Consider the following 14,096-nt stretch of genomic DNA (forward strand, 5'->3'; position numbering starts at 1 on the left):
ATTTATATCCAGTCAGTTGCTATATCTCACCAATTCTATCTCCACAATATCTCTTGCAACCATCCCCTCCTCTCCAGTCACACTTCTACCACCCTGATTGAGATCCTCATCACCTGCCACTTGACCTATTATAAAAGCCTCCTAACTGGTTTCCCTGATTCCAGACTCTTCCTTCTGGCAGAGCTGTCAAAAGTCATTTTCTTCAGGCACAGACTTGACTATGTCATTCCCTTGTTGAAAACCCTTCAGTGGTTTCCCTACTACCTAGAGGATAAAATCCAAATTCCTCAGTCTGGCCTTTGCAGCTCTCCACAGACTGCCCCTATCTTCCCTGTTTTCTAGCCTTACAGCATACTACTTCCTTTTATGAACTTTACATTCCAGTCAAACATGACTACTAGCTGCTTCCCCATCCTGACATTTCATCTTACACCTCCATGTCTATTTCACATGCCTGGAATGTACTTCCTCCTCATCTCAGCATTTCAGACTCCTTTGAGTCCTCTGAGAAGGCTTCCTCAAATCCCCCCAGCTAATAAAGCTCTAATGATCATTGCACTATACCTATATATGTCCCCAAAATATCACAAAAGTAGAATGTAAGCTTTGTTTCATTCCTGTCTGTGTCCTCCGCACATCATAGGCATTTGATTAATGTTTGTCCAACTGAACTGAAATCATAGATATATGAAATATTGAAGTAAATATGAATACACACATGCATGCATGCATACATAGTAAAATATCCTTTTAGAACTAGAAGGGATCAATGTAACCCATTCATTTGATGGATAAGAAAACTGCAGCTCAGAAAAGGGTTTGGACCTGTGATTTCACTGGAATAAAGAACCCAGTGAGAAAACTCCATCCACCAATGAAGTGTCACCTTTTCTGCAATTTATAGTTTTAAAGAATGTCCTAGAAGACAGAGAAGTTATGTGACTTGCCCAGGGTCACACAGCTAGTATTTGTTAGAGGTGGGAATGAAAGTCAGCTCTTCTTGGCTCTAAGGCCAGCTCTCTATCCATCATATCGTATTGTTTCTCATTGTGGCTGTGATCTGTACTTAAAATTGAGCAAACCTATTCAGTCTCCTTTATTTCCTCTGTCTACCTTCCTTTCAGGGGAATTATAAATAGATATACACACATACACATGTATACATACATACACATGTAAGTGTATATATATATTTGTGTGCACGCGCATATATGATTTATTTGGAGAGTCAAAGTAGAATAATTCCTGGCCTGGGAGAGAGAAGCCCTGGATTCATATCCTGGCTCCACCACTTATTAGGTTTGTAGCCCGGACCAAATCATTTCTACTCCTTGAACCCTGATTATTTTCACTTATAAAATGGTGACAATTACACTTGGTTGGGTCACTTACCTGACAGGGAATTTCAAAGATCAAAGATTATGAGATAATGTACATAAAGTGATTTATTAGTGAGTTATTAGCTTTAGGAAAATGTGGAGGTCATAAGATCACAAGTCTAGAGGTGAGCCTTCAGAAGCCATACAGCTGAAGCCCTTTATTTTATAAGGGAAGAAACTGAGGCCAGTAAGTTTCAGTGACTGCCTCAAGGTCACCAAAGTAATAATCATGAGACAGAATTTGAACCCAAGTCCTCTGATTCCACAGTCAAAGCTCTTTCCACTGAGCAATACTTAAGCTCTCCAATTTAGCAGCAACACACAGGGATAGTGCATATATTGTTTGTGAAAATACAGAGTAATGTTTGGCCTTACCAACCTTATGAAGGTGCGGAACCCTGTTGGTCCCAACCTTGTTGTCCCCTTTATCCCAAGGAATCGGATAAACAGATTGGCCATCCTGTCCACCAAACGCAAATAGTTGAACTGCTTTGCATACTTTGGGAATACTTGCTTGAGGCAGATCGAGGGTAAGTTGGCTTCATTGTTCATATAAGCCTCTGCATCAAAAATCTCTGCTGGCTGTGGTTCATCTGTTCCCTCTCTGGATTCTTCTCTCATTCCTGATATTTTATTACATTGTTCAGATCTGAAGTACATCAAAAACAAACAAACAGAACTCCCTTTATTGCATTTGCCAGACAACAGATGAAAGAATAAATATTAGGGCTGGAAGAAATCTAAAAGCACAAAACACTAGACCTAGAATGGACCTTAAAACATAAAATGTTAGTTCTAGAAAGATTCTTAGATCATACAGTGTTACAATATAGAATAAGGAATGTCAAGGCTATTCATGACCTTAGTATCTAATTCAATCTCTTCCTTTTAGAGACAAGTAAACTAAGATCTCTAAAGGTGAAGATCGCATAGATAGTGAATAGTCTAATCAATACTTGAATCTAAGTCTCCTCATGTCAAATATAATATTTTCAATCGAACCTTCATTTGATCACAACTCCAATTATTAGGAATATAATTGTATAACTGATGTAGATAAAAATATATTGGGGAAAAGCTTTTATAACAGCTTTTTAAAAAATATAATAGCTTTATCAAAAATGTGAAAAGAAAGAAATGTTACCTGGAACCGCAATTGATTCAATTGATTTTTTGTTTTAAAACATACATATATGGCAGCTAGGTGGCGCAGTGGATAGAGCACTGGCCCTGGATTCAGGAGTACCTGAGTTCAAATCCAGCCTCAGACACTTGACACTTACTAGCTGTGTGACCCTGGGCAAGTCACTCAACCCCCATTGCCCCACAAAAAAAAAAACAAAACATACATATATATGTGTGTGTGTGTGTGTTTTACTATGAGTTCACAAAGAAAGCATATAAATCACCTATCTTTGCCATGAACTTTAAATTTTTTTTTAAGTGAGGCAATTGGGGTCAAGTGACTTGCCCAGGGTCACACAGCTAGCAAGTGTTAAGTGTCTGGGGCTGGATTTGAACTCAGGTACTCTTGACTCCAGGGCTGGTGCTTTATCCACTGCACCACCTAGCTGCCTACATGAACTTTTTAATTTTAAAGAAAAAGTATTCATGTAACATTTGGGTTGGAAACTGCTGAAATAATTAAGTTCTGATGAGTAGAAAGGAGTCAAGAGACTGGCTCTGCCACTAAGTGACTGTATGACCTTTAACAAATCATCTCATTGCTCTGGGTCTCAGTTTCCTTCTCTGTAAAATAAGAAGGTTGAATTATATGGTCTCTAACCAGATCTCTTCCAGCTTCAATAATAATAGGTAACATTTATACAGCACTTTAAAGGTTGGAAAGCATTTTTACATTTGATCTTATTTGGTCTTCACAACAACCCAATGGAGTAGGTACTACTTTTATTCCCCTTTTACAGATCAGGAAACTGAGGCTGAGAGAATCAACTAACTCTCCTGAGATCATATCTAATATTCTATGAATTCCAAGCAGTCCCAGTTAACAAAATGATGAGCTACTTTAAGTTTGTTTTTCAGTGATGATGGGACTTATAGCACCTCAGAGGTCACTGTGAATAGGAAATAACATCTTTGGCTCATTCAATTATAATATGATTGACAGACACAAGTTCCCTCCCCATGCACACATAAAAAAAGCAAACAAAATATAAATCATTATCTTTTGTACTTACTATCTTCAGACACTTTAAGACTATTGCTAAAGCAACCAAGCCTTTAATCTAGGGAAGGCAGAGAAGGACTTCAGTCATATTTTTTTTTTTAGAAGAGTAGGGGGTCAAATAGTTGGGAAACTTGTCCTCAAATGACAGAAGATATCATAAACTCTAATTGGTTGGGTCTTCATCAAAACTCAGCGTACCAATGAATAATTCATTGGTCTTTCTTACAGATAGGTCATTTTAAAGGAAAGAGTCTATGAATAGCACAGTTGGGTTTCTCTCTCTGTATCTCTTTTGATTGCCGTGACATTGAAACCAGTGAGTCTTTTAACCAAGGAATCTTAGCAACACAGATTCTTGGAGAATTTCCTCTACAACATTTTTGATGGCTGGCCTTTTAAGCCACTTCTCGAACACTTTCAGTGACAGCAAGAACCCTTGTTAGGTGCTGGGGTTCAAAAGACAAAAATCAAACAATCCTAGCCCTGAGGAGATTACATTCCACTGAAATAAACAACAACTAAAGAGAGACTCTTATTGATTTTACTTTTGCCAAGGTGGGAGAAGAATGGGGGAAGAGAGAAGGATTTAAACTGGATAAGAGGACATTGTAAAGGCAATTTAAAGATGTGTGAATGCAAAAAGAAGGCTAGAGATTTGATTTAAGGGAGGAGATAGTTGAGAGTTTGAGGATAAACTAAAGGAAGACTCAATCTGACAGAAGAAAAGGAATGGGGAATAAAAATCTGAAGAGAAGCGCTCAAGGAAAAATAGTTGGCAAAGATAGTTAAGGCAAGTAAAACAAATTAGTGGGTGCATAAGGTTAGAGAGAGAAGAGGAAAGAAGTAGAATGTGGCTCTAAAGCTGTTGACTAGGGGGAAAAGTTGGACATGGTTGTCAAGTTAAGTAATAAAAAGCTGTAGTCCTCTTAAGGTGATGCTTAGGGAGGGAAGAATAAAATTCTACAAGCAGTTCAACCAATAAGGCTGAGAATATCAATCAGTATGAAAACCAGGAAGAATTTCATAATGATTTACACAGTACGTGTGTGTGTGTGTGTGTGTGCGTGTGTATGTGTGTGTGTGTTTTGGAATTTTTTTTTTTGTCATAGCCAAGTGATTATTATCTGTGTTCCAAGTGTAAGCTAGTTTTCCCTTCTAGAAAACATGAAAGGGGCCAGGAATACTCTTTTCACACTCCAGATTATAAAGGACAATTAATCATCTACAGACATTTATTAAATGTCTACTATATGCCAAATACTGTGCTAGGTGCTAAGGATACAAAGACAAAAATAAAAGTCTCTGCTCTTCCTATCAATGAACTATTCCTTTAGAGAGAGAGAGAGAGAGAGAGAGATAGGAGCTTTGAAGGAGTAGAGGATCTGAACTGGCAGAAGGATAACCTGACCTTTGTGAAGAGGTTAGAAAGAAGAACACACCCATCAAACTGACAGAAATGACAAAAATGATAAATGTTGGAAGGGCTATAGGAAAACAGGCATATTCATGTACTATTGGTATATTTGTGAATGGATACAACCACTGTGGAAAGCAACTTGGAATTATACACAAAAGATAACATGCACAAAACAGTGCACACCCTTTAATCTAGCTAGATCACTGCTAGCTCTATCCCCTCATAAGATTAAAGAAAAATAGGAAAAGCTTTCATATATATACATATATATACACATAAATATATATACATATACATACACACACACACACACACACACACACACATATATATATATATATATCTTGGTTCTTTTTGTAATGGCAAAAAACTGGAAACTTAAAGGGAGGCCTGTTAGTTGAGGCACAGCTGAATAAATTGTGGTATATGAATACAAAGGGTAGCTAGATAGCACAGTAGTTGGAGTGCTGGACCTGGAGTCCGGAAGACCTGAGTTCAAATTCAGTCTCAGATACTTACTTGCTGTGTGACCCTGAGAAAGTCACTCAATTCTTTTTATCTCAGTTTCCTCATCTGTAAAATGAGCTAGAGAAGAAAATGGTATACTACTCTGGAGAAGAAAATGGCATACTATTCCAATATCTTTGCAAAAAATACCTAACTAAACCATCAAATGGAGTCATGAAGAACACCTGAATAACAACAACAATATGAATATGAAGACATGCTATTGTGCCATAAGAAATGAGGAAACATAATTTCAAAGAGATGTGGAAAGACATATCAACTGATAGAGAGTAAAGTAAGCAGAACCAGAAAAAACCAATTTATAACCAACATTATAAAAACTATCAATTTTGAAAACCTTTATAAACTGATGAAAAATGAAATAGGCAGAACCAGGAGAACAATTTAGATGATAGCAATATTGTTAAGACAAAAACTCTCAAATCTATATGAAATATGATAAAAACCAATGACTATCCATGATTCCAAAAGAGTGATGATCATTTCTTGACAGAGATGTAATGGATTCAGAGTATAGAATGAAACATTTTTTAAAAACATAGCCAATGAGGGAATTTGTTTAGCTTGATTATGCATATTTGTTAATAAGGAATTTGCTTTTCTTTTTTCTTCTTTTATTTTCAATGAAGTGGGAGGTAAGAGGAAAAAACAGATTTCTGTGAATTAAAATAATTTAAAAATAGAAGTGTAAGTGGATGCTACAGATATGAAATGTTGAATGAAATTTCACATGAGGTCATTATATCATTAATTTTACTTAATTATTTTAATTTGTTATATGAGACCTCACAGGTAATCTGTAAAAGTCTGCAATATAGAACCAAAACAAATCATAGCTTAAAGAGAGTGGGGGGGGGCAGGTAGGTGGCACAGTGGATAAAGCACTGGCCCTGGATTCAAGAGTACCTGAGTTCAAATCTGGCCTCAGACACTTGACAGTTACTAGGCAAGTCACTTAACCCTCATTGCCCCACTTAAAAAAAAGAGAGAGAGTGAGAGGGAAAAAGTAGAAGAATGCCACACAAAGGAAGAAAGGAAAGAAAAAGACAATTATACACTTTGGTCTAAAAAAGCAGATTTGAAGGTCTTCCTGAAGAAGAAAGAGGTGCATATGTTCTAAAGAGAAAGCAGCTGCTTGATCTTCAAGGAATGATAAAGAAGGACCATAGATCATCCAACAAAAGTTAGAAAAAGAAGAGAAGAATACTGGTAGCTAATTAATCCCTAATCAGGGATATTTAGGTAGCTAATGTAAATCTGATAGCAACAGAAAGGTCTGTTCTCTTTCTGGGCCATGTATCCAGGACAAAAGACAAATTTGTCAAAACAGATGACTACTACCTACTTCTGGTGATTCACATAGGCACAAATAATACTGCCAAGAGGAACCTTTAAAAGTATTGCCAAAACATACAGAAATTTGTTTTGTTTAACTATACAGATTTGATACCAAGGTTTGTTTTTCTCTCCTTTTCAATGGGAATTAGGGAAGGTAGGAGGGAGAGAAGATAGATTTTTGTTAATTGAAAAAAAATACTTTAAAAAAAGTATTGCCCCAAATGACCATGTCTTGAGCAAGATATTGAAGATCACAGAGTCACAGGCTATGTTCTCTTCACTGCTGCCCACTGAAGACATAGAATATGAGAGAGAGATGGAGAGAGAAGGAAAGAGGAAAGAAAGAAAAAGAAAGAAAGATTGACTTGGGGAAATGGTGTTTGAAAATAGAACTTGGACTTCTAGTTTAAAATAGAGCAACAACAGGCTCCTAGCCATGGATGGGATACACCTAACAGGTTGGTAAAAAATATGTTTGTTTGGTTTTATAAATGTAATGAAAAGGACTTTAAAATAAAAAGGGCATCAGGGATAGGAGCAGGAAAACTGACTATGAAGTACGTGCATAGGGAATAAATGAAGTTCCTCCCTGGAATATGGTCTGGATGGGCATATTTTATTTTTTAAAAAATAACAACAACAAAAGGAGAGTTGAAAGTGTGTGTGTGGGTGGGGTAACTATATATCAAGAAGGTATATTTATGTGAGGAAATCTACGAAGCAGATGGGAAGCATCTACAAATGACCTAGACAAAAGGAGGAATCAGACTAGGAGTTTGGGAAACAAGTCTGGCACAGAAGCATGGTATAGGAATAATAGAGGACTTTAATTATCTAGACAGCTGGTGGTGGTGCTCACTTTGACAAAGGAAGAACACCTAATACCTTCTAGATTTGCCTTAATGATAATTTTATACTTCAAAAAGTCTATCTAGAACTGATTTTCACTAACAGTGAGGAAGAACTAGTTCATGAAATAGAAATGAAGGGAATTCCAGGATAAGGGGGTCGTGTGACCACTACCTCTTCGAATTTGTGATATAGAAGAAAAGAAAATACTAGAACAGTCTGGCATGTACCCTGGATTGAGAAAGCAGATTTCAAAAGGTTCAAAGGAGGAGAAGGAAAAATCTCATGGGCTAAAATTATACAATGGAAGTTAACCTAGGAGGGATGGTAAACTCTCAAGAATGACAATTTGAAGACACAAAGGGTAAAACAATAACAGTGAGAGGCAAAAATGGGAGTTTTATGAAGAGGTTAATGTAGATACACAAATAAATCATCGACCCACTTAGATGTTTTAAAAATTCACAGAGAGAAGATGAAAGCAAAGATAATATGAAGTGTGGCATAGTCCTGTAAAAACAATTCCAAGTGTTTTCAAAACTCAGAATCAGCCAAAACTGGAAAGGAAAAGTAAAGACCACAAAAAGGTTTTTTAAAACTATATTGGGGGGGCAGCTAGATAGCACAGTGGATAGAGCACCGGCCCTGGATTCAGGAGTACCTGAGTTCAAATCCGGCCTCAGACACTTAACACTTACTAGCTGTGTGACCCTGGGCAAGTCACTTAACCCCAACTGCCCCGCAAAAAAACAAAACAAAACAAAAAACTATATTGGAAGAAAAGGGGGATCAAAGAAGGGAAGGACCATTGCGTTGGATTGATGTTATGAAGATAACTGACAGATAACAGAAGGCTGAGCTCCTCTATTCCTATCTTGCTTCTGATTTTTCTGCCAAGCAAAATGACTTTTGTACTGGGGATAACTGAACAAAAATGGCTAAGAAGAGAGTTGATATCCAAGATAAGTAAGGAGATAGTAAGAGAGCATGAAGTTTTCCTTTAAAAATTCAAGTCACCTGGCCCCATGAACTATGTACTAAGGTACTGAAAGAATAGGCAGTTGTGATTGGTGACTCACTTTCAGTAGTATCTGAAAAATGGAAAACAGGAGAGGTACAATAATATTGTTCTGATTTTTTTTAAAAAGGAGGAATACAAAGACTATAGCTTGACTTCAATTCCTGGGAGACTTTTAGATTGGATCATTAAAGGGCAGGTAGAGGGGCAGCTAGGTGGCGCAGTGGATAGAGCACTGGCCCTGAATTCGGGAGGACCTGAGTTCAAATCCAGCTTCAGACACTTGACACTTACTAGCTGTGTGACCCTGGGCAAGTCACTTAACCCTCATTGTCCCGCCAAAAAAAAAAATTAAAAAATTAAAAATAAAGGGCAGGTAGAGTGGTGAATATTGGGAAAGGGAAACTGTGATGAAAAAATAACCCAACACCATGGGTTCTGGGTCAAGTGACAAAGATGGAGGACTGGGCATTTTCTCTAATCCCCACTAATTCTCAGGAAAAAAAAACCGCCCTCCCCCCCAATTAACCTAACAGATAAATTATACATCAAAGATAGAGCAAACAAATTTGTTTCCACTGGGCTTTTGCCCAATAAAATAAAGCAAGAAAAATAAAATAAAATGAAATAAGCAAGAAGTCCAATAAAGTAACAGCCTAATGAATTAACAGTGATTGTAAATCCCAAACCTTAACTTACTCATTAAGTACCTCTTCTCCACGGGCTTCCACAATCCAGTACAGCATGAAAATCAACCCCACATATTTATACTTTGGGTCCCACTAAGGGATTTTCTTTTCTTTTTTATATTTAGAATTTTATTTTCCCAAATTACATGTAAAATACAAATTTTTGACATCAATTATTTTTCTTTCTTTCTTTCTTTTTTTTTTTGGTGAGGCAATTGGGGTTAAGTGACTTGCCCAGGGTCACACAGCTAGTGTTAAGGGTCTGAGGCTGGATTCGAACTCAGGTACTCCTGAATCCAGGGCCGGTGCTCTATCCATTGAGCCATCTAGCTGCCCCAACATCAATTATTTTAAAATTTTGTGTTCCAAATTCCGTTCCTCCCTCCCTCCCTACTCCCACCCCCAAGAATTCAAGCAATTCAATATAAGCTATACATGAGCAGTCATTCAAAACATTTCCACATTAGCCAGGTTGTGAAAGAAAACAGACAAAAACAAAACTTCAGATAAAGGCACCAATGAAAAAAAATTATGCTTCAATCTGTATTCAGATACCATCAGATCTCTCTCTGTAGATGGAATGAATTTTTCACAAGACATTCAGACTCATCTTGGATCACTGCATTGCTAAAAATAACCAAGTCATTCACAGCAGATCATCTCACAATATTGCTGTTATTTTGTATACAGTACATTTCACTTTGCATCAGCTCATGCAGGTCATTCAGGGTTTTTCTGATAGCATCCTGCTCATCATTTTGTAAACAGTAAACTACATTTATATAGTACTTTAAAGAGATATTTCCTTACAACAAACCTATGAAGTTGATTATTGCAACAACAGTAATAGATAACATTTACATAGGACCTTATACATGACAAAGAAGTTTCTTCACAATATCCCAGCAAAGTAAATAACATATTTTGTCATCATCATAATCATCACCAACCCTCATCTTCCTTTAATCATCATCCATCATCATCATCTTACATCACTCTTGCCTCTGCTTCAAATTTTTTTTCAGTTACTATTGTTAACTGTTTCCCTCCATCCTATTCCCTCCCCATATTTACTCTATTTTCTATCTTCTTTTACACTATCCCTCCTCAAAAGTGTTTTGCTTCTGACTGCCCCCTCCCCCACTCTACCCACCCTTCTTTCACTCCTCCCTCTTATCCCCATCCCCTCCTACTTTCCTGCAGAGTTAGATATATTATTCCATCCAACTGAGTGTGTATGTTATTCCCTCCTTGAGCCAACTCTGATGAGACACAAGACACTCACCAACTCTGTGATCCCAGGCATGCCACCCAACCCTGTCCGCCCCACAAAATAAATGATAAACAAAAAATAAATGCTTTATAGATATCATCCCTTCATAATCAATTCCCACCTGTGCCCTCTGTCTAAATTTATTCCTATTATCTGCCTTAATACTGACAAAGTTCTTATGAGTTAGAAGTATCATCTTCCCATGTAGGAATGTAAACAGTTTAACCTTTTAACATCCCTCATGATTTCTTTTACCTGTTTACCTTTTTATGCTTCTCTAGGGTCTTGTATTTGGACGTCAAATTTTCTATTCAGTTCAGGTCTTTTTGCCTGAAAGTCCTCTTTTTCATTGAAGTCCCATTTTTCCCCCTGAAAGATTATACTGTTTTGCTGTTTCTTGGTTGTAATACCATTTCCTTTGACCTTCATATTATCATATTCCATGGCCTCCAATCCTTTAATGTAGAAGCTGCTAGATCTTGTACTTTCCTGATTGTGGCTCCACAGTTCTTGAATTGTTTCTTTCTGGCTGCTTGCAGTATTTTCTTTTTGACCTGGGAGCTCTAGAATTTGGTTATAATATTCCTGGAAGTTTTCCTTTGGGGATCCCTTTAAGGAGGTGATTGATGGATTCTTTCAATTTCTATTTTACCTTCTGCTTCTAGAATATCAAAGAAAATTTCTCCGACAATTTCTTGAAAGATGATGTATAAGCTCTTTTTTTGATCATGGTTTTCAGGTAGTCCAATGATTTTCAAATTATCTCTCCTGTATCTATTTTCTAGTGCAGCTGTTTTTCCAAGAAGAAATTTCACATTGCCCTCTATTTTTTATTCATTTGGATTTGCTTTATTGTGTCTTGGTTTCTCATAAAGTCACTGGCTTCCATTTATTAAATCCTAATTCTTAGGCAATTATTTTCTTCAGAGAGCTTTTCCATTTGGCTTTTCAAACTATTGGCTTTTTTCATGACTTTCTTGCATCACTCTCATTTTTTCCTTTACCTCTCTCACTTTATCTTCAAAGTTATTTTTGAGCACTACTATGGCTTGAGACCAATTCACATTTTTCTTGGAAGCTTTGGACATAGGAGCCTTGATGTTGCTATCTTCTTTCTGAGGGTATACCTTGATCTTCCTTGTCACTAAAGAAACTTTCTATGATCCGCACCTTTTTCTGCCTGCTCATCTTGCCAGCCTATTTCTTGCCTTTTGAGTCCTTCTTAAAGTAGGGCATTGCTTCCAGGATGCACTATCCCAAGCTCCAGGTAGTCCCAGGTGGTAATATTTAAGGAGATCTCACTAAAAATTACTCTTAGGGGGGAGAGGCATATTCTGTAATGGGAGATAGGGACCTTATAATATTTCTAATATCTGTACAAAACAATAAAAATTAATATTGAAGAATTATAAAGAACAAGCTTTGCCCAAGGAAGAAGATACCTCTACCTACCTTTCACTTTTTTGTATAGGGAGCTATGATAAGATCAGATTTTTCTGATATGTTGATCAGTTTTGATGAATTTTACCCCCTTCTTTCTAACTCCTTTTTTTTTTAACTCTTTGTTATAAGGATTTGATTTTTGAAGAGGGAAGGAATATAGGGGCAAATTTGAGTGCTACAGAAAAAAATATTCTGGCTTCATTAAGAACAGGTCATCCTATACTACCCTTATTTCCTTTTTTGGTCAAGGTTAATAAACAGATACTATACTGCTCTGCTGTAGATATAGTTTGCCTAGATTTTAACAAAATATTTGAAATTATCATACTATTCTGGTAGAGAAGATGTTGAGATATATACTAAATGATACAGTTAGATGGATTTGGGACTAGCTGAATGGTAGAGCTCCAAGAGGAGTCAGTAACATCTCAATTCCAACTTTGCAAAAGGCCTACAGTGACGTGCTTAAAGATCTGTGTTTGGCCCTGTGCTATTAAGCCCTTAAAAAGGTAATTTCATTAAAAGCAAAATTGTCACGTTGATCAAAGACACCAAGCCGGAAAGGATAGCTAACATACTAGATGTCAGAGTAAGGATGGAAAAAGGTCTTAAGATGCTGGAGCATTGGAATGAGTCTAATAAGAAGGTACTTCCATAAAGGTAAATATAAACTTAGACTTGGATTTTTAAAATCAGCTTTACAAATGTAGAATTAGAGAGGCATGATAAGATGTTTGTCTGAAAAAAAAACCTTTGTATTTTAGTGTGCTGGAAGCTCAATATTAGTCAGCAGTTTGATGTGGCAGTTTAAAAAAAGTGAATATCATATTGGGATACATTGAGAGGCAAAAAAAAAGTTAAGAAAAGGATGGATAATCCTGCTCTGTTACATCCTGGTCAGACCACATCTAGAGTATCGAGTTCACAGTTCTAAGCTCCACAGTTTAGGAAGAGTATTGATTAGTTGGAAAGCAAACAGAAAGGGATAACCAGGATGATTAATAGTCATGTGAACATGTCACATGAGGATCATTCAAAAGACCTGGCTGTCTTTACCTTAATGAAGATAGAACTCAGTGGGGTCCATGATAGTTGTGTTCAAGTATTTGAAGGGCTATCATGTGAAAAAAAACAAACTTGATATGTTTAGTCTCAGTAAGCAAAAATGGAAGCAATGGGTAGAAGTTATAAACAGGCAGATTTAAGCCTAATTTAAGGAAAAAACTTCCTAACAATTAGAGCTATCTAAAACTGAAATGGGTTGCTTATAGATGTAGTCCATTACCTGAAATTGGAGGCCTTCATGCAGAGACTGGATAAACATTTGTTGAGTAGGTTATAGAGATTCCTTTTCAGGTAGAGATTGAATTAGATGGCTATTCAAATCCCTTTGAACTTTAAAAATTCTGTTACATAGCTCTTTGAGGTTTGCCAAACACTTTTCTCATACTAACCCTCTGATGTAGGTACCCAAATGGATCTTTGATCTTCAATGTGAATATCCCCTCACAAAGTCAAACCACAACCCTGTTCTCGTGACTCTTGTCTGTCATCCCATAACTTTGCTCCATGAAATTGGATTGTGCAAATATTGTTATCCTCATTTTAAATATGAGGAGATAGAAACTAAAAGGACAGGTGACTTCTATGATCACATGTGGAAGAGACTGAGGCAGGTCAAATTCAGACCTTCCAACTCTAAGGCCAATGTTCTACTATGTTACATCAGGTCTGTAATGACTTAATACAAGGAGAAACTTTCTAATGGAGCCGCTCAACATTTGAAAAGGTTGCCCCTGAAGAAAATGAGTTCTTCCTAGAAGTCTTCAAGCGGAGGCTGGGTGACCATTTGTCTAGCATATTGTAGAAGGGATTCATACTCTAGACAGCTTTTGGATTAGATGACCTCTAAGGTCCCTTCTCGACACTGAGGTTCTATGATGTAAGCTGAGGCATGAGCTTTCCCAAATATTA

General features: G+C 36.9%; 1 protein-coding gene across 2 annotated transcripts in view; it reads right to left on the bottom strand.

Annotated features, from left to right (window-relative positions):
- TTLL11 (tubulin tyrosine ligase like 11) overlaps nt 1-14,096 on the bottom strand; it is a 266,874-nt gene that overhangs the window by 63,357 nt on the left and 189,421 nt on the right. For both annotated transcript variants that reach the window (XM_043982074.1, XM_043982076.1), the window contains one exon: nt 1,759-2,028. In XM_043982074.1, coding sequence (XP_043838009.1) covers nt 1,759-2,028 — 270 coding nt within the window. The remainder of the gene's footprint in view (nt 1-1,758; nt 2,029-14,096) is intronic.

Source organism: Dromiciops gliroides, chromosome 2 (genome assembly GCF_019393635.1).
Source record: "Dromiciops gliroides isolate mDroGli1 chromosome 2, mDroGli1.pri, whole genome shotgun sequence".
Lineage (NCBI taxonomy): Eukaryota > Metazoa > Chordata > Mammalia > Microbiotheria > Microbiotheriidae > Dromiciops > Dromiciops gliroides.